This window comes from Eubalaena glacialis, chromosome 4 (assembly GCF_028564815.1).
Source record: "Eubalaena glacialis isolate mEubGla1 chromosome 4, mEubGla1.1.hap2.+ XY, whole genome shotgun sequence".
Classification (NCBI taxonomy): domain Eukaryota; kingdom Metazoa; phylum Chordata; class Mammalia; order Artiodactyla; family Balaenidae; genus Eubalaena; species Eubalaena glacialis.
In genome coordinates, this window is record NC_083719.1 from 168,715,618 (window position 1) to 168,737,905 (window position 22,288).

General features: G+C 35.6%; 1 protein-coding gene across 2 annotated transcripts in view; it reads right to left on the minus strand.

Moving 5' to 3' along the window:
• Positions 1-7,749: 7,749 nt before the first annotated feature.
• LOC133091137 (zinc finger protein 354B) overlaps positions 7,750-22,288 on the minus strand; it is a 29,535-nt gene continuing 14,996 nt past the window's right edge. For both annotated transcript variants that reach the window (XM_061190085.1, XM_061190084.1), the window contains exon 5: positions 7,750-9,745. In XM_061190085.1, the coding sequence (XP_061046068.1) occupies positions 8,163-9,745 (1,583 nt within the window). In that variant the 3' untranslated portion in view covers positions 7,750-8,162. The remainder of the gene's footprint in view (positions 9,746-22,288) is intronic.

Sequence of the window (22,288 nt, forward strand, 5' to 3'; positions counted from 1 at the left end):
ACAAGGAGCTCATGCAGCTCAATATAAAAAACACAAACAACCCAGTCCAAAAATCGGCAGAAGACCTAAACAGACATTTCTCCAAAGAAGACATACAGATTCCCAACAAACACATGAAAAGATGCTCAACATCACTAATCATTAGAGAAATGCAAATCAAAGCCACAATGAAGTATCACCTCACACCAGTCAGAGTGGCCATCATCAAAATATCTACAAACAATAAATGCTGGAGAGGGTGTGGAGAAACGGGAACACTCCTGCACTGTTGGTGGGAATGTAAATTGATACAGCCACTATGGAGAACAGTTTGGAGGTTCCTTAAAAAACTAAAAATAGAACTACCATATGACCCAGCAATCCCACTACTGGGCATATACCTTGAGAAAACCATAATTCAAAAAGAGTCATGTACCACAATATTCATTGCAGCTCTATTTACAATAGCCAGGACATGGAAGCAAACTAAATAAATGTCCATCGACAGACGAATGGAAAAAGAAGATGTGGCACATACATACAATGGAATATTACTCAGCCATAAAAAGGAATGAAATTGAGTTATTTGTAATGAGGTAGATGGACCTAGAGACTGTCACACAGAGTGAAGTAAGTCAGAAAGAGAAAAACAAATACCAGATGCTAACACACATATATGGAATCTAAAAAATGGTACTTATGAACCTAGTGGCAGGGAAGGAATAAAGATGCAGACACAGAGAATGGACCTGAGGACACGGGAGGGAAGGGGAACCTGGGACGAAGTAAGAGAGTAGCATTAACATACATACACTACCAAATGTAAAATGGATGGCTAGTGGGAAGTTGTTGCATAGCACAGGGAGATCAGCTCGATGCTTTGTGACGACCTAGAGGGGTGGGATAGGGAGGGTGGGAGGGAGGCTCAAGAGGGAGGGGATATTGTGATATATGTATACATATAGTTGATTTGCTTTGTGTGTTGTACAGCAGAAACTAACACAACATTTTAAAGTAACTATAGCCCAATAAAGACATTAAAAAACAAACCAACAGAAAAAAACAGAGCACCAAAAACATGAACCAAAAACTGACAGAAGTGAAGGAAGAAGTAATAGTTAAACATTAATACTTGGAGACTTTAATATCCCATTTCAACAACAGAACAACCAGGCAGAATATAAACAGGGAAAGAGAAGACTTGAACAACACTATAAACAAATTAGACCTAACAGATATTGGTAAACCAATTCCCCCAACAACACAGATTATATAATCTCAAGGGCACATGAAAAATTCTCAAGGATAGATCACGTACTAGACAAAAAGAAACAAACAAAAACAAAAACAGAAAACCCTCAATAAATTAAAAGTATTGAAGTAATACAATGTACATTATCCAACCACAATGGAATGAAATTAAAAATCAATAACAAGAATATGGAAAACTCACAAATATGTGGATATTAAACTACACACTCCTAAAAAAACAATGGGTCAAAGAACAATTCAAAAGAGATATTAGAAAGTACTTCGAGATAAATGTTTGTGTTTCAAAGTATACCATCAAAAAATGAAAAGTTAACTCACACAATGGGAGAAAATAATTGTAAATCATATATCTGACACAGAACTAGTATCTGGAACATACAGAGAACTCACAACTCAATAATAAGACAAATAATCCAATTAAGAATGGGCAAAGAATGGACTGTTTTTGTTCTTTTTGATGGTAAAATAAATTGAATAAGTAAATTAATTCATTAATAAATAATGTCTTCATTTTCTGATATAATCTTTTTAAACGAACAAAGGATTTTCAAAAATAAATTTATGTATTTTTATTTATTTATTATTTTTGGCTGTGTTGGGTCTTCGTTGCTGCGCGTGGGCTTTCTCTAGTTGTGGCGAGCAGGGGCTACTCTTTGTTGTGGTGCATGGGCTTCTCACTGCGGTGGCTTCTCTTGTTGCAGAGCATGGGATCTAGGCACGTGGGCTTTAGTAGTTGTGGCTCGTGGGCTCTAGAGTGCAGGCTCAGTAGTTGTGGCACACAGGATTAGTTGCTCTGCCGTATGTGGGATCTTCCTGGACCAGGGCTCGAACCCGTGTCCCCTGCATTGGCAGGCAGATTCTTGACCACTGCACCACCAGGGAAGTCCCAGGAACCAATATTTTTAAACAGGACTCAGGAGACTAACTTTAAGTTCATACATATTCTCTATCCACTCAGTTCTGTTCTTGAGCCCATACAGTGAATTTTTAAAATTTCTGTTACTGCGTGTTTTCAGTTCTAAAATTTCCATTTGTTTCTTTTTTATCTTTTCTACTTCTTTGCTGAGACTTAAATTTCTTTGATAAGGCTCTATTTTTTGTTTCAAACATTTTTGAAATTGCTCATCAAAGTATTTTTATGATGGCTGCTATAAAAATCATTGTTAGATTATTCTAACATCTCTGTCACCTAATTGTTGATGTTTACTAATTGTCTTTTTCATTCAAGTGATCTTCCTGGTTCTTGGTATGATGAAAGTCTTTTGTTGAATCCTGGAAAATTTGGGTATTATGTTATGAAACTCTGGATCTTATTTGAATCTTTTGCTTCAGCTGACTTGCTTTGATACTGCTACAGCAAAGATGGCATTATGAAGTTCCACCTCATAATGGCCATGTGGGGTAGAAGTTCAGCTTTCCCATTTGGCCTCCCTAGACACCCAAGGAGTTAAGGGTCTCCTTTTTATTCTTTGATGAGGGTGGGACTTCTAGTTCCTCACTAAGCCTTCACTGATATCACTCTGGTTGAGACAGATAAGAGTGCCTTGCTTGCTCCCTACTTGGCCTCCAATGGCACTATGGGGTGGGAGTGTGGCCTCATCACTGTTGGGTAGTGGTAAAAATTCTGTCCCTACACTAGGCCCCCTCTGATACCACCCCAGCAGGGAGAGGATGCGATGCTCTTACTACTGAGTGGAAGGGAGGGGGGTGTCCCAGTTCCCCAAGTAGTGTCCACTATTATTGCTGGGAAGAGAGGTTGTTTATTACCACCGGGCATGAATGAATGTCCTAGCTCTTGGCCTTTTCTGGCACCACCAGCAAAGTTTTATGGCCCCTCTTTACAGTCTTATAAGGGTGGAAGCCTAGGCTCTCCACTCAGCCTTTTCTGGTGTGTGTAGTGATGGGACCAGTTTTTTCCGTGTTGTTTGGCTGGAGTAGAGTGGTTATTACCTAAGAGTTTTCTGTCTTGCTAGGGCACCCCTTTCCTGGTCCTTTGGCTAATGAAAGTAGGCTTTGTTGGGGTTTTGTAAATTTTTTTGTGTCTATGTCTCTTGCTGTTTCTGGGTTCCTGCTTCTTCAGCTCTACATTTGGGATATATGAGGCAAAAAGAACTACCGTATCACTGGTCCTGAGGTTCTTAGCTGGCCTATATGCTTCTCTCCATTTTTCAGAATCTTATGATTGTTTTAAATACAATAAAGAGGGGTTTTAAATGTACTTAGTGGGAAAATATCAAAAAGTATATATCTGCCTACTCCATCTTCCTAGAACAATTTAATTTTTAGATTGAAAATTTCAGTTTGTAATATATAACTTGATTATTTTATCCAACAATATATGCTAATATTGTTACCAACTAATGATGTTTCTACCCCCAAAATACATATGATGCACATTTAAAAATTTGAGTTAATCTATACCATTAGGAACCGTAAAGCAGTATATGAAAAAACACAGTGGAATTTCTAGGGTTGAAAAGGCCAGGGACTATGTAACTTGAACCAGAATGGGGGCAGGAAAACACACAGGTCTCTTGACTTTTTGTCCAATGCTCTCATTGAAAGTTCTCTCTCTCAAACAAAACAAAACAAACTTTAAAAATAGTTCTTGAAAGTTGTACTCCTTAAACAACTGTTTTTATAACCTGAAGCATACTGACTTACAATACTAACTGAAATTATATGTTCTCATTTTGAAAGCATAACTGCAGCTTAATTAAAAAGAAAATAACACTGTCAGCTTGAAGAATTTTAGCATCTGTGGTATTTGTCAATTTGTGCAGGACAATTGTCAGGCACCAAGAGCAAAGCTAGCCTGTTTTTGTTTTTGTTTTTTTATCTTCTCACTAAACATTTCTCACAGACTGTCCCAAACTCCTATTCTCAAGAATCCATCCTTCAGCCAGTTTCTCAAGCCAGAAACTTTGAACCTTCTGCCCTATCAGTCTTCCTAAAACAGGTTTCAAATTGGCCATTTGCTCCTCAGAAATATACTCTGATTTAATATCTAAGGATCACATCCAAACTCCTGTACTCTCAGATAGCACTTAAAGTTTCTAATAACCTAACTCTAGCTTTCATTTCCAATATTATTTTTTTCTTTTATCCTATCAGGAATCCTCCACATCAGCAAGGCTTGTTTACCTACTGGTCTCTATAGATGCGACATACACTCTCCTTCTGAGCCTTTTGCTCCCGTGGTACTCTTGTCCTTGCCATCCCCTTCCTCTCTCTAGGTATTATGATTCCATCCATCCTTCAGATTTGGATGATAAAAAAATTTGCTCTGAGTTCTTAAACACATCTTGGTCACTTCATCAAGCTTCTACTTATTAAGAAACCTGATCTTATAAACACATACAACGTAAATGATGATGTATCATGACCAGGTAGAATTTATTTCAGGAACGCAACATCGGTTAGCATAAAAATTCAGTCCATATAATTACCTATTAAAAGTGTGAAGAGAACAATTATGATTATTTCACTAAACGCAGAAAATAAAAATGACAAAATACTACTCCCATTTATGATAAAAACTCACAGCACACTGGGAATACAGGGGTATGTTTCTATTCTGATAACAGATATCCACAGACAAATTAAAGGTAACATCATTAAATGGTGAAAAATGAATGTTATCATTCATATTCAACATTGTACTGGCTTGTATACAGTACTATAATGTAAGAAGAAAATTTTAAATGTATTACAACTAGAAGAGAAAAATAAAACGGTCATTATTTACAGATGATCATTGTTTGCAGAAAATTCCAAAGAATCTACAAACAGGCTATTAGAAAAAGTCAATTTAGCAAGGTTATTGGCTATAAGGTCAATATATAAAAATTAATTGTATTTCTATGTACTAGTAACAAATAATTGGAAAATGAAGTTTAAAAAATACTACTTACAAGAGTACAGTGAGGACATCATGTCCTCTTATGCTTCCTTTCCATTGCACAAACTTTTCCCCTATGTGAATGTCTTTCCATCTACCTCCACACACTTGTTGAACTCCTATAATCCTTTCCAGTCTCTGTTCAGACTTATCACTCTTTTAAAGCATTCTTTCTTATCCTAAGTACTTTTTAAACTTTAATTTACCAGCAAATTCTTTTCTTAAAAAAAAAAAACAAAAAGTAACACAGATATCAAACATATAGAATAAAAGTGGAGCTTTCTTACTGAAACAGGAGTATAGAGTGAACTCAGAGGGATGACTTCCTAAAAAGTCTCCAAAACACAGATTGAAACTCATTAACATTTTTAAGCACCCAAAGATCCAAAAATTGCTACTATAGTCAACATCTTAAAAAGTGAAATCTATCCCCGGCTTTACAGAAAATAAGGTCAGCAGATAGAAATTACTTCACCTCCAAATTAAACAGAAATTTATCTGCATTCCTATCTTTCTGTAGGCTTTCTCTCCAGCCTAAGGTAAATTCTTCCACCTATGCTCTAATTCTTTCATAATCTCTCAGAAAATATGTTCCACACAATGATCTCTTCATTAGTTCATCTTCAGCATGTGTATACATTGCCTCAATTATTAACACAGAAATGCTCCCTAAGTAATTTTCTCCCTTCTAAATGCAACCCTCTTTTCTTCCCTTCATTTAAACTTCTTGAAACATAGTGTAAAACAGCCCACTAGTTCTCATCTTCTAACCTAGAATAATGTGGTTTCTGTTCACCCTAATTAACAGAAATTGCTCTTGCCAAGATCTCCAACATTCTAGCTACCAATTCCAATTTACTGTTTTGTGATCTGTGGCACCCGACACTACGGAGATTCAGTTCTCCTCTGGGCTCAGTGACATCACACTTCTGGCTTTTCTCCTACCTCTAGGGCCATTCCATTTCATCTTAGTTAAATTCCTTTTCCTCCACCAACTCCTTATTTACTGATGTTTTTGTGGGGTTTATCCATGATCCCTGCTTCTCCTTCTAATCTGTACACTCTGCTGGCCAAGTTCACATACCGAGGTTTTGACTACCGTGTATTTTAATTACTCTGAATTCTAGTCTTCTGACTCTAGTCTTCTAGGCTTGTCTGTTCAGCTGTCTTCAACCTCCTAAATTCAGTCTCCACACCTTATTGCCAGAACAATTTCCCTTATATAAAATCTTTCATTGGTTCTAGAAATTTCAGAATCAAATTCAAGTTCTTTAGGATGGCAGTAAGAACTTCAGTTCTGCTTTCTTCTCAAGCTTCAACCTGTCATTCTCACAACAGATGTTCTACAAACGTGTCATGCTGTCACCCACCTTTACCTTTGCTTATGTGGCTCCCTCCCCTTGAAGCACTCATCTCACTCTCTGGAGAATTCCCATTATTCTTCCAAAACTGGGCTCAGGCATGACTGTCCCTGGTCCTTTCGGGCTCCCTTCGTTAGGACCATTCCTTCTTTCCGCATCCTGCACAAATCTCTACAGCATTTGTGTTCTGTAACATAGTATCATTGTATCATCTATTTCTCTGTGAAAACTACTCTAACACATGGTAATTTACTTACTTTGTTACCTCTTCAACCCCCTCCTTTTGCCCCTCAGTTCATGACTTCTTGAAGGCCTGTTCTTTTCTCCTGAACAATTTCCAGTGCCTGGGATAATACCTGGCTCAGGGGTTAAACAAACATTTACTGAGTAAACTGGTTTTTAAAAGGTTTAGAATTCTTCCCCTTCTTTTATTTTCCTTTGGAGTCTGAGATTTTTAAAAACTAGAAAACCTCAAGTGGGGAAAACATGCTTTTATTTCATGAAATTGATCCCTTTTAAAGACTTTGCCACGGGTGATAGGTTCTTAGGATTTCTTCTGCAGCGAACTAAAAAAAATAGTTTTAACGTTAAAGTGATTACCTAATCAAAGTATATTTTTCCTACTTAAATTAGCACGCTGTATAGAACATAGCAAGTACAGTTATAGAATAAATGACTTCAATACAACAAAGAAAAATAATTCTGAAAACAAAATTAGAAATTGCATAAAAAATTTGGGAAACAGGTGTAGTTTGGAAGTAACTAGAAAAATAAAGGAGGAAGAGAACAGAGGGTTTTTTTGTTTTTGTTTTGCCTCTTTTTTGATGAAAACCACGCACAAAGTTTGACAACAGTTTAGGAAAAGGCAAGTTCCAGACTGAGGTAGTTTGCAGTTTATTTTTATCTATTATTTGGTCCTTGGCTCTATAAATGCATATATTTTAAGATTTTGTTTGCTATTAAAATGTTAGTTGTAATAAATATGCTATTAGCTTATACAGTTGGTTTCTAATGAGAAATCCAGCACCGCTGCACCCAGATTTTTCTGTTTATATGTTGCATAAAGTGTATAATGATGTATAAAGCGAAAAACCTTACTTTTTATCTTACAAATGGCCAAAATCAATATTTTGTTTTTTGTCTCAGGATATTTAAAAAAGTGACTGACAGGTGTGAAAGTATCCCACATATTTATTACACAGTCAAGGTTTATCCTTAGACTTTAATAACTGTGAGGACTAAATTAAAATAGAAGTTTTATCATATTCATTACATTTACTAAATCATTCTCAAGTATGTATACAGTTGTCCCTCAGCATCCATGGGGGACTGTTTCCAGGACCCCCCCCACAGATACCAAAATCTGAGGATGATCAAGTCCCTTATATAAGATGGTGTAGAATTTGCATATAACCTATGTACATCCTCTCATGTACTTTAAATCATCTCTAAATTACTTGTAATACCTAATACAATGCAAATGCTATGAAAATAGTTGCCGGTGTGTGGCAAATTCAAATTTTGCTTTTTGGAACTTTCTGGAATTTTTTTTCTGAATATTTAAAATTTTCAGTTATTTGAATCAGTGGATGTGGAACCCAGAGATAAGCAGGGCCAACTGTATTCTAATGAGCTTTGGTTTAAGGATTTCACACATGCAAATCCACTTTGAAGGGGTCCTCTTCAATGTGAATTTTATAATGGTTAGTAAGGGACGACCTCTGGCTGAAGAGTTTCCCACATGCATTACATTCATAGGGTTTCTCTCCAGTATGAATTCTTTGATGCGCAATAAGTGATGAGCTCTGCCTAAAAGTTTTCCCACATGTATTACATGCAAAGGGTTTTTCTCCTGTATGAATTCTTTGATGTTGAATAAGAGCTGCACTTTGGCCAAAGCACATCCCACATTCCAGACATTGATACGGTTTCTCTCCTGTATGAATTCTCTGGTGATTACTAAGGGATGAGTTACACCTGAATGTTTTCCCACATTCATTACATTTATAGGGTCTTTCTCCAGTATGCATTCTCTGATGCTGAATGAGAGCTGAACTTTGTCTGAAGGCTTTCCCACACACTTTACACTTACATGGTTTCTCTCCAGTATGAATTCGCTCATGAATAATGAGTGTCGAGTGGGAACTTAAGGCTTTACCACATTCATTACAATTATACAGTTTCTCTCCAGTATGAATTATTCGGTGTCTATTAAGTCGTGAAATAGAAGTGAAACCTTTTCCACATTCATTACATCTATAAGGCTTTTCTCCAGTGTGAATTCTTTCATGTTGAATAAGAGATGCACTCTGACTAAAGGCTCTCCCACATTCACTACATTTAAAAGGTTTCTCTCCTGTGTGAATTCTCTGATGATAACGAAGAGATGAACTAGACTTAAAGGTGTTGCCACATTCATTACATAGATAGGACTTCTTTCTGAGATGAATTCTCTGACATCCAGAAGGGGATGTGCTACAACTGGATGCCTTCCTTCCTGGGTTATATTTGTGGGGATTTTCTCGAGCGTGGATTTTTTGATGTATAAAAAGGGTAGACCTTCTGCTGAAGGATTTACCACATTCTTTACATCTATAGGATTTTTCCACAGTATGGGTTCTTAGGTGTTTACAAAGGGATGCACTATGGCTGAAGGCTTTTCCACATTCTTTACATATATAGGGTCTCTCTCCAGTATGAGTTCTTTGATGTTGAATAAGAGCTGAACTTTGGCTGAAGGCTTTCAAACATTCTTTACATTTAAATAATTTCTCTCCAGTATGGTTTTTCTGATGTTTACGAAGGGATGAATTGTGAATGAAGGCTTTTTCACAAATGTTACATTTATAGCGCTTTTCTGCTGTCTTGATTTTTGGTTGGTTAAGTAAATTTGAATCCTGCCTTATATTTCTTTGTATTTCATATTTTGAGGGTGTTTTTTCTCTAGCAATCTTCTGTTGCTTAACAAACACTGATTTCAGGCTGAAATTCTGGCCAAAGTCATTATTTTTATGGCTTCTTTCTACAGTGAGGATCTTTGTATGGGTGACTGAAATTATTTGTAAACTTTCATTTTTGTCCTTCTGTTTCTTTATTCTGTCTTCATATATGCAGGGTTTTTCTGATATGAAGTTCCAGGGTTCATTTTTTTTGAGTCTTTTCCTTACTGGCCCCCAAAATGATGCGTCTTGAGTTTGAGTTGACTTTGTGGTTTTAGGACTGCTCTTACATCCTGAAAAAAACAAAAAAAGAAAGAAATTACCAATGATTCACATGATTAGCTGAGACTAAATGTGTAGAAGGACTAAATATTAATGATATCTAAATAAGGCATTGCTTTCTGGCTAAAAGAAACTAGCAAGAGGAAAAAATAGGAAAGTAACAGTGTTACCGTATAAAATAATAATGGATGAGAGCTGGAGTACTAGGGTGAATAAAACAAAGATGCTCATTTAAAGAAGGTGAGAGTATACACATTACCAGGAGAATGGAGAGAAGGCATCAGAGGAGGAGTATGAATTGGGAAATGCAGTGTAGTATCCAAAGCCTATGACAGACTCATACATTATCTCCATGACATCACTCTCATTTCTGTAATTATTTCTAATCTTGAATGTCTTCCCTACTTTTCCTACATGTCAAACTTCTCTGTAGCCTTCAGATTCAGTTCCAGTGTTAAGCTCCTCTTTGCACCCTTTCCTGACTCTGAGCTCCAACAATCTATTCCCCTTATTATACCACTTAACCACAGTATATTATAATATGTACCTAAGGGAAAAAATTATGAGTATATCTAGAGATAATGAGAAAGCCTTAAAAATATTCAGCACCATTGATAACAAAAATATTCAAGAAAACAGAAATTGAGAGATGCTTCCTCAACAAGATAAATACATATACTTTAGTCCTAAAGCCAGCATCTTATTTAATGAAGAAACTCTAGAGACAGTTCCACTATGATCAAGAACAAGGCAAGGATGCCCATTACTTTCACTTCTATTCAACATTGTACTAGATGTATCAACCAATACAAGTACACAAGCAAAATCAATTAGAGGCATAAGGATGAGTAAAGAGGAAATAAAACTATCTCTATTTGCTGATGATATAATACTATAGCTGAAATTAAACCTCAGAGAATCAATGATAAACCTTGATCAGTGACATACCAGGATATAAAATTAACACACTAAAATCAATAACCTTCATTTATACAAAGATTTAGAGAAATGAATTCACAAGAAATATGAAAAACTTATATGAGAAAAAATTTAAAACAGTCTTTAAAAAAAAATTTTTTTAAAGATTTTTTTATTGTTGTTGTGGACCAATTTTAAAGTCTTTATTGAATTTGTTACAATATTGCTTCTGTTTTATGTTTTGGTTTTTTGGCCCCAAGGCATGTGGGATCTTAGCTCCCTGACCAGGGATCAAACCCACACCCCTTGCATTGGAAGGTGAAGTCTTAACCACTGGACTGCCAGGGAAGTCCTTAGAACAGTCTTGAATGACATTGAAGTTACCTGAAAAACCTCTCCTATTCTTGGATAAAACACTTCAATGTTATAAAAATATAAGGATTAAAAAAAATATATTTTAAATCCTGCTGTAATTAACAACATAACTTTACAACTTAAGGAACTAGAAAAAGAACAAACTAAACCCAAAGCTAGCTGAAGGAAGAAATAATAAAGACAAGAGCCTAGATACATAAAACAGAAAATAGAAAAACAGTAGAGAAAAAAATCAACAAATCCAAAATCAGTTATTTGAAAAGATCTACAAAATTGACAAACCTTTAGTGAGACTGACTAAAAATAAAAGAGAGAAGACACAAAGTACTAAAATCAGAAATGCAGGTTGGCAACATTACCACGGAGTCAAAAGAAATAAAAAGGATTATAAGGAAAAACCATGGATAACTGTATGACAAAAAATTGGATAGCCTAGATGATATGGACAAATTCCTAGAAACACAAAACTTACCCAAACTGAATTATGAAGAAGTAGAAAATCTGAACAGACATATAACTAGTAAAACAACTGAACCAGTAATCAAAGCATCCCAGTAGTAAAAATACTCTGTACCAGATAGTTTTACTGTCTATCAAATATTAAAGATGGACTAACACCACTCCTTCTGAAACTCTTCCAAAAAACTAAAGAGGAGGCAATATTTCCTATCGCCCTGATAATAAAGCCAGACAAAAACCCTATAAGAATAGAGAACTAAAGACCAATATTCCTTATGAATATTGATTTAAAAATCCTCAATAAAGTACTAGACAAAGAGAATTCAGAATATTAGAATGATTATACACCATGAGATTTATCCTTGGAATGCAAGAATGGTTCAACATATGAAAACCAATTAAAGCAACACATCACATTAACAGAAAGAAGACACAAAATCACATGATCATCTCAAGTGATGTAGAAAAAAGCATCTAACAAAATTCAAAATTCAACACTTTTTCATGATTAAAAACAAAACGAAACAGTCAATAAACTGGGACTGGAGGGAAAATACCCCAACACAATAAAGACCATCCTTAAAGAACCCATAGTTAACATCATACTCAATGGTTAAAGACTATAATCTTTTCCTCTGAGATCAGGAACAAGATAAGGGTGCCCACTTTTACCACTTCAACCCAACATAGTATTGGAATTTCTAGCCAGAGCAATCAGGCAAGAAAAATAAATAAAAGATATCTAAATTGGAAAGGAAAAAGTAAAATGATCTCAGTCACAGATGACATGATCTTTTTTAAAAATTTATTTTATTGAAGTATAGTTGATTTACAATGTTGGGTTAATTTCTGCTGTACAGCAAAGTGATTTGAGTTACACATACATACATTCTTTTCATATTCTTTTCTATTATTTATGGTTTATCACAGGATATTGAATATAGTTCCCTGTGCTATACAGTAGGATCTTGTTTATCCATTCTATATATAATAGTTTGCAACAGATGACAACAGATGATCTTATATGTAGAAAATGTAAAGGTTCCACAAAAAAACTGGTAGAACTAATACACAAATTCAGCAAAGTAGCAGGATAAAAAATCAACACAAAAACAGTTGTGTTTTTATCCTCTAACAATGAACAAGCCAAAACATAAATACAGAAAAGGATTTCATTTACGATAGCATCAAAAAGAATGAAATACTTAGGAATTAACTCAAAGGAGGTAAAAGATTTGTACACTGAAAACTACAAACACTGCAGAAAGTAAAGAAGACATAGGTAAATGGAAAAACATCAGGTATTTGCAGATTGTAAGATTTAATATTGATAAGATGGCAATACTACCTAACGTGATCTAGAGATTAAATGCAAGCCCTATCAATATTCCAATGCCGTTTTTTTTTGCAGAAATAATAAAACCCATATTAAAATTTATATGGAATCTCAAGGGACCCTGAAAAGCCAAAATAATCTTGAAAAAGAAGAACAAAGTTGGAGTACTCATACTTACTGATTTCAAAACTTATACAAAGTTACAGTAATCGAAGCATTGTGGTACTGGCATAAAGATGAACATATAGACCAACAGAATAGAACAGGAAGTCTAGAAATAAACCTTCACATATATGGGCAAATGATTTTTGACAAGGGTGCCAAGACTATTCAATGGGGAAAAGACAGTCTTTTCAACAAATAGTGCTGGGAAAGCTGGATATCCACCTGCAAAAAAAATGAAGCTGGACCCTTTACCTAACACCACACACAAAAATTAACTCAAAATGAATACATGACTTAAATGTAAGATCTAAAACTATAAAATTCTTAGACGAAAACATAGCGGTAAAAGCTTCATGACTTAGGATTTAGCAATGATTTCTGGGATAGGATACCAAAAGCACAGGAAACAAAGGAAAAAAATAGACAAATAATTGGATTTCATCAAAATTAAAAGCTTCTGGGGGAATTCCCTGGCAGTCCAGTGGTTAGGACTCGGCACTCTCACTGCCAGGGCCAGGGTTTTATCCCTGGTCAGGGAACTAAGATCCTGCAAGCCGAGCAGTGTGGCCAAAAAAAAAGAAAAATTAAAAAAAAAATAAAAGCTTTTGTACATCAAAGAACACTATCAGCAGAATAAAAAGGTAACCTACAGAACAGCAAAAAATGTTTTCTAATTATGTATCTGATAAAGGGTTAATATCCAGAATATATAAAGAATTCCTACAACTCAACAATAAGAAAACAAACAATCCAATTCACAAATAAGCCAAGGACTTGAATAGACATTTCTCTATAGAAGACATACCAATGGCCAATAAGCACATGAAAAGATGTTCAACATGTCAGGAAATAAAAATTCAAAGCACAATATTCCACTTCATGTCTGTTAATATGGCTAATATATATGTGTATGTGTATATTTTATATACATGTGTGTATGTGTGTGTATACACACAGAAAATAACAAATGTTGGCAAGGATGTGGAGAAACCGGAACCCTTGTGCACTGCTGTTGGGAATGTAAAATAATATAGCCACAGTGCACAACAGTATGGCAGTTCTTCAAAAAGTTAAGCAGAGAATTACCATGGGATTCAGTAATTCCATTCCTACAGATACACCCAAAAGAACTGAAAGCAAAGACTCAAAGAGATATTTGTATACCCATGCTCATAATAGCATTATTCACAATAGCCAAAAGGTGGAAACAACCCAAATGTCCATTGACAGATGAATGGATAAACAAAAAGTAGTATATACATATAATGATTATTCAGCTTTACAGAGAAATGAAATTCTGATAGATGCTACAACATGGATGAACCTTGAAGACATCATGCAGCGTGAAATAAGCCAGACACAAAATGACAAGTGTTATATGATTCCAATTCTGAGGATTCTAGAACAGTCAAATGCAGAGACAGAAAGTAGAACAGTGATTACCAGAGGCTGGGGAGAAAAGCAGATGGAGAATTATTATTTAATGGGTAGAGAGTTTCAGTAAGGGATTATAAAAAACTTCTCCAGATGGATAATGATAATGGTTACAACACTGTGAATGTACTTAATGGCACCAAAGTGTATACTTAGAAATAGTTAAAATGGTAAATTTTACATTACTTTTACTTTACCACAATAAAAAAAATAATTAGGGGACAATAAAATGTTTTGTCGAGAATTTGGGTAAATTGGAACCTACATACATAGCTGGTGGGAATGTAAAATAGTAAATACACCTGCTCTGGGAAACAGTTTGGTAGTTACTTAAAAAGTTAAACATAGCCTAAACATATGACTCAGTAATTTCATCCTAAGTATACACCCATGAGAAATGAAACATTTGTCAAAATAAAAACTTTTACACAAATGGTCATAGCAGCATTATTCGTAATAACCAAAAATGGAAACTCAAATGTCCATCAACAGATGAATGGATAAACAAAAGGTGATATATCCATACAATGGAATATTAGTTATCCATAAAAAGGAATGAGGTACTGATACATATTACAACATGAATGAATCTTGAAAATATGCTAAGTGAAAGAAGCCAGATAGAAAGAGCTACATATTATATGATTCCACTTACATGAAATGTCCAGAATAGTCAAGTCCATAAAGACAGAAAGTAGATTAGGAGTTCCCAGGGGTTAGGAGGATGCAGGAATGTGGAGTGATTGCTAATTGGTACAGGATTTCTTTCTGGGGTAATGAAAATGTTCTAAAATTAGTGGCAATGGTTGAAGATCTTTGTGAACATACTTAAAACCATTAAATTGTATACTTTAAAAGTATGAATTTTATAGTATGTGAATTATACCTCAACACAGTTGTTTAAAAAAGAGAGAGAAAAAAAGCAACAATTCCCAGCATCATAGCCCTGTATGCTCCTGATCCTCACTTCCCCAGGTAAAAGGCTCTGTGATGAGCAATGGTAGACTGAAAAAAAATGCCAGAGAAAGGAAGAACTCTAGCAAAGAGCCTGAAGAAGAGCTGAAGTGACCACCAGAAAGATTAATCCCACTTTGAATTGAAAAATATGAAAAAAATAACCAAGAAGATAGGAACAGGAGCACAGGAAACATAAAGTACAGCTTAATTTAAATTCCCAGCTCACAACACTAGAAAAACTAAGTAAATGGAAAGAAAGCCATGGAAGAAAAAAGGATAAAAACAGGAATTAATAATGAAGAGAATAGATATCTCTATTCAAATCTATGAAAACCTATATGAAACAGATAATTCCCTAGAGAAATGCAGGTTACCAAAACTGACCCCATTACAATTAGAAAGCAGGGACAGACCAATTATCATAGAAAAAATTAAGTTATTAAAGAGCAATCCTATAAAAAAAAGCACTGGAGAATTCTACCAAATCTTGAAGGACCAGATAGTCCCAAGGCTCTATAAATTATGCCAGTGCATTTAAAAGAAAGGAAAAGTTCCTAGTTCCTTTTATGAAGGAAATATAATATGGAAAAAAACCAGATAATAATACAAAGAAAGAAAACTACATAACAGTATCAGTTATCAATATCAATGCAAACATTCTAAGAAAATTATCTTTAGCAAACAGATTCCAACACCACATTATTCCAGGAATGCAAGCAAAGTTGCTTCAATATTAGTAAATCCATTAATATCATACAGTTTCCTCTTCTACCCCGTGGGTTATGACCAGAAATCATCTCCTACTCACTATAAATTCCTCAATATGGCAGTCAAATTACAATTTTTGTTTTACTAATCTTCTTTAAACACAGTTTTTTAATCTTTTTGAACAATGTCAAATACTCTTAGTTGATATACACACATCTTTTAAGCTCATATTAGAAATTGCATTATATAATAGTTGGGTTGTGGGGAGGTTTCAGGACCAATCCAAGCAGGGAAACAGGTAGGCATTATTGAGGTAGTGTATGGAAGTGTCACAATATAAGATGAAGCCAAAAGTTGTGAGCTAGGAAAAGCCAGTATGTGCCTCAAGCAAGAGGCAATAATGAATTGCATGCAATACTGAAAAGTCAAGGGTCAGTAATATGGACAGCCAAGGACAGAAGGAGGTAAAGGAGGGCTAACATGATAATAGTAAAAAACTGAATTCAATTAAAATTTTATTAAGGCCATAATTCAATGATTTCAGTTAGAATAATATTTATATGGTTCACTGAACTATAAAAGATAGCACAGTTTTAGTTTACAAAAAGTTAAATTTCAATAGGTAAGTTTTAAAGTAATGTTGGAACTAAAATGGAAAATAAAATATCCTGTAAATAAATCTCTGGCTCTGTTTTCTAAAGGAGCTCTAAACAATATCATCCCACCAGTACATGTGTGTTATAGTCTTCAAGATTTTGATCTCTAACACTAAAATGAGTGAGGACTCCTTAGAAGGATGGCTATTTCCTTTATGGCCTATGAGAGGTACAAAATATGTGTGATTTCTTTGTATGGGCTCTGGAAGGTGGTACACGGTGAGTGTGGGACATACTGATATTAGTAGAAAGCAAGGATGCTAACAAAATTTATAAGGTTAGTAAGATAAGCATTAAATTCATTAGCATGTTTGCCTATCGTGGTGTGGGGTGAGATAGGGAATAGGGAAGAGAATGGAGTAGAAATATAAGAATGAAAAAATGGGCCTTGTAGACATGAGTGTAAAAAATGTGCTATTAAACAGAGTATGGCTAACTCAATCCTCTGCCCTTGAGATTCAAAAATATATAATATATATACACAAACATATACGTGTGTGTGTGTGTGTCTGTGTGTGTGTGTAGGGCTGTGTCAAGGGACATAGGGACCTGCTTTAAAAGAGTTCCTGATGACTAAGTCGACAAGCTGTATCAAAAATACATCATAAAAAGCCATGAGTTCATAATGATAATAGAAAGAAAAAAAAATTATTAATTAAAAAAAGGGAACTATAACTAGATTGATATTTTTGAGAAAATTATTATTCAGTTTTAAGTATGTTATCAAGCTTGACAGATGACTACCCACACATAAAGACTTGTATATTCATCATTAATAAAAAGTTTGAAGGAAAAAAAAACAGCTTCAAAAATCTTAAAGGAATAGTGTCAAGGACACTCACTTTATATGCCAAATTATAAAGGTGTAGACTATTACAAAGCATTAAAAAACCATATCAAGACATTGCATTCATATAAGAGGCCCTATCAGTCGGCTTGGATGAAAAAAGGTCATGATCTGCAAGATAGGATGACAATCTTGTAAGCCTAGCTACAAGGCGCTGTATCAGTTCTACTCATCCCAACTACACCATAAAGTGCCAACACCAGAGTCCTAAATTCATACAAAGAAGAGCCTTGGACCATGCCCCTGAAGCAAAGAAGAGCCTTGGACCATGGCCCTCCTAAGTGTTCCTTATGACCAGCTTAGGGTTTTCTTCTTTTTATTTTGGTTTTAGCAAGGCCTACAAATCTATCTCCTGAAGTGCAGATCAAACATTGGTCTATCTTAGACCAAACCTGAGCTACCTCATGAACAAGTCAGAAGTTTATAGAGACCAAAATGATCTTGCTTATCTCTCCTCTGCCAGGAGGCAGAAGGTCTAACAAATGACAAACAGCTGTCATCTGTGCATGGTCACCACCCTGACTAGTTTCTGTCATTAGGTCTAGATTCTCTCTCCTTGGCTCTTAAGACTCTGAGATTCTATCTTCAACCTTCTTCTTTCCCTAGTTGATTTTATCCACTCTAACACCTGCTACATGAACGACTATCCCAACTTTCCTCAAAGTACTTTAAGTGGTATTTCTAACTGCCTACTAGCATTTCCATTTTAGTATTTTTCTTATACTTCAAATTCAGTCTGTCCAAATCTGAACCTGGCACATGCTTTTTCAAACCTTTTTACTATTTTCCCTAGTTCAGAATGACATCATAACCTTACAGTTGCTCTGCCATAAGTTCTTAATTCCATCTCAAAACTTTCTGCCCCCTGCATTCCAAGCCTAGTCACCAAATGCTCTTAATTAAATTCCATCACTGAAATGCCTCTAACAGTCATCCCTAAAGTATGCCTAGGTTGAGGGTCTCATTACCCTATAATGGTTACTGTTACTGACTCTCACTATGTTCCTTTGATCCCAGTTTCCTACCCATCCAGTATTATTTTCCACTGTTTTTATCCTTAGAGAACTCATCTTGTGTATTAGTTTCCTATGGCTGCTGTAACACAGTATCACAAACTTGGTGGCTCAAAACAACGCATTTTATTCTCTTACTATCTAGAGGCCAAAAGTCTGAAATCAGTTTCACTGGGCTGAAACCAAGGTGTTAGTAGAGCTCAAGGGGAGAATCCACTCCCTTTCTTTTTCCAACCACTAGAGCTGCATTCTTTGGCTCATGGTCTCTTCCTCCACCTTGAAAGCCAACAGCATAGCATCTTCATATTTCTCTTTGCTTCCATCATTATACTACCTCTGCTATCTTGTCAAATTTCCTTCTGCCTCTCTCATAAAAAGTCAACTGTGATTACACTTGGGCACCCCTAGATAACCCAGGATAACTTCACCATCAAAATCCCTAATTCAATCATATTAAGGTAACTTAAGGGGATATTAAGGTAACATCACAGGGACTTCCCTGGTGGCGCAGTCATTAAGAATCCACCTGCCAATGCAGGGGACACGGGTTCGAGCCCTGGTCCGGGAAGATCCCAAATGCCGTGGAGCAACTAAGCCCGTGCACCGCAACTAGTGAGCCTGTGCTCTGGAGCCCATGAGCCACAACTACTGAGCCCACGTGTCACAACTACTGAGGCCCACGCTCCTGGAGCCTGTGCTCCGCAACAAGAGAAACCACCGCAATGAGAAACCCGTGCACCCCACTGAAGAGCAGCCCCTGCTCACCACAACTAGAGAAAGCCCGCGTGCAGCAAAGAAGACCCAACACAGCCAAAAATAAATAAATTAAAAAAACAAAACAAAACAAAAGGTAACATCACAGGGTCCCAGGTATCTTTAGGGGCCATTACTCAGCCTATCACATTCTGTTATTTAAAAGACACTGATTACTCTTTATTTTATTCATTCAACAAATATTTACTGTGTTGCTACAATGTGCCAGACTCTATTCTAGGCGCTGGTGCTCTGTAAGACACCAGGGATCTAGTAATGAAAAGAAATAATTCGTTTCCTCCAGGAGCCTAGTTTAACATTAGAAATGAATAATTCAACATGCAGTCACAACACAATGTGATCATTTCTACAACAAAAACAAAAGATAGAAACAGAAGCAAATGTGAGCTTTGAATAGTATCCAAACTATCCTTAGATAGTGGAGGATGTAGGCAGGAAAGAGGTACACGCAGTGGTTACAGTTTTCTAAGATTTTAGGGGATTAGCAGTTTGCTAGTGAAAACTTAAAAATTGAATCTTCCCTTTTGCCAAAAGGGAAAGATATGTGCCCCTACCCCTGCCCTTTTTCTTAGAATATTCTTTGAGAAAATTTGTATTGTAAATCCTTCCTCTACGCCTTTGATATGTATGTAAACTTGTAAAGCCTCTGTGAGCATTACAAACCAGGAATGTTTTCCTTGAGAGCCTGGGAGCCATCTCTTTGAAATGTAAACATCAACAAAGATAGTGATCCAATCTCCGTCATTGTGGAAGCTTACCTAGTGCCTAGCTCCAAACTGTCATCACCTGCTCATCATATGAGACCAGAAGTTTTCTTTTCACTAGCACAGATAGCCCAACTGCCAGGTGAATTTAGGATAAATGTGAAAGAATGTATAGCTAACTGTGTTGTCAGTTCCCTTAAATGAGGACAAATTACAATTAACCTCGAGAACATGTATATAATTGCTCAGCTACATTACAAAAACAGAAAGAAACCCCACCCTTTTTAATCTCATCAGCAGGTTACCTATGATGCATGCGGAAATCTGGTTTAATGTTTATTCAATAGTAATGTTTATTCAATAGTAACAATGTTTTCTGTCTTCTGGAAAGGTTTTTCTGGGTTGGCGGGAGATTAAAAAAAAACTTTCCCCAATACTACATGAAGGAATAAGGGTGAGGGTTGAAGGCAGAATCAATATTTATTTTTTTACCTTAAATGGCTTTTTGGCCTTATTTCCTGAAGTATTTCCCTGATTTATCCAATAATCAGTCAGATTCAAAGTCATATCTCAATAAAAATGTGACTTTAATTGGCACTCTCACAGGGCTTTCTTGAGAACCAGAGGATTGAAAGACTTAAAATTGGTATGCTGGGAATTACACATAACAGTATAATTATAGATGGGTGTGGTACTGCACATCTGTGAACATCCTGTGTCTTACTGAAAAAAGGAATGCTGGTCTAGACAATTTGTTTTTCGTAACTCCAATTTTTCAAACTTTTTATTATGGAAAAATTTCAATATATACAAAAATAGAGAGAATTGTACAATGCAACAACAACCACCAACACTTCACATATAAGCTCTACTCCTCCTCCATCAGACTGGCTAAAGCAAATCCTAAACATCATATCATTTCATCTAATAATGTTTCCAAATGCATTTCTCAAGGATAAGGTCTTAAAAAAAAAAAGAAAAAAGAAAAACATCTCACAGCCAATGAACTTAACACTACTCACTAGTAGCATCTTATATACATGGAAGTGTTTGAACTTCCCTAATTGCTTCATAAATTTTTTTAATTAGGAAACAATCAAGGTTCACCCACTGCATTTGGTTGGTATGACTCTTAAATCTCTTTTAATCACTATGTTATAAATGTAATCTGCTGAAGTGAAGGTCATTTGGCCTCCCAGAAAAATATCTTAACCTGATAAAGAGCATCTGCAACAACCTAGAGCTAACAGTATACTTGATGGTGAAAGGCTAAGTGCTTTATACTTAAGATCGGGAACAAGGCAAGAATGTCTGTTCTCACCACTCTTAATCAGTATAGTACTGAAAGTCTACTTAGTACAACATGGTAAGAAAAGGAAATAAAAAGCATACAAATCAGAAAGGAAGAAATAAAACTATCCCTATCTTGAGATGACAGTACATAAAAAAAATCCCTAGGAATCTACAAAACATTTCCTACAACTATTAGGAGTTTAGGAAGGTCACAGGATACAAGGATAAACATACAAAAATCAATATTATTTCCATATACTATGGACATGTGGGCACTGAAATTATATTTACAATACCATTTATAATTACTCAAATAATACTTAGGTGTAAATGTAACAAAATATGTACAGGACTTGTATTCTGCGAACTACAAAACACTGATGAAAGAAATTAAGTAAGAGCTAATTAGGGAATTCCCTGGTGGTCCAGTGGTTAGGACTCAGCGCTTTCACTGCTGAGGGCCTGAGGGCCCAGGTTCAATCCCTGGTCGGGGAACTAAGATCCCATAAGCTGCACATTGCAGCCAAAAACAAAAACAAAAAAGAGCTAAATACATGGTAAGATACACCATATTTATGGATTGGAAGATTCAGCATAGTAAAGATCTCAATTGTCTCCAAGTTTACTTGGTTTACTGCAATATCTCAGCAAGATTTTTTTGTAGATATAAATAAGATTATTCTAAAATTTATATGGAAAAGCAAAGAAACTAGAATAGTTAAAGCAACTTTGAAAAAGAATAAAGAAATAATCAACCCATCCAATATTAAAGCCTATATATAGCTACAGTAATCAACATTGTGTGATGTGGGTGGAGGGATAAACACAGATCAGTGAAACAGAACACCTAGAAACAGACTCACAAATGTGCTCAACAGCTTTTTGACAAAGGTGTAAAAGAACTGAGTGGAGGAA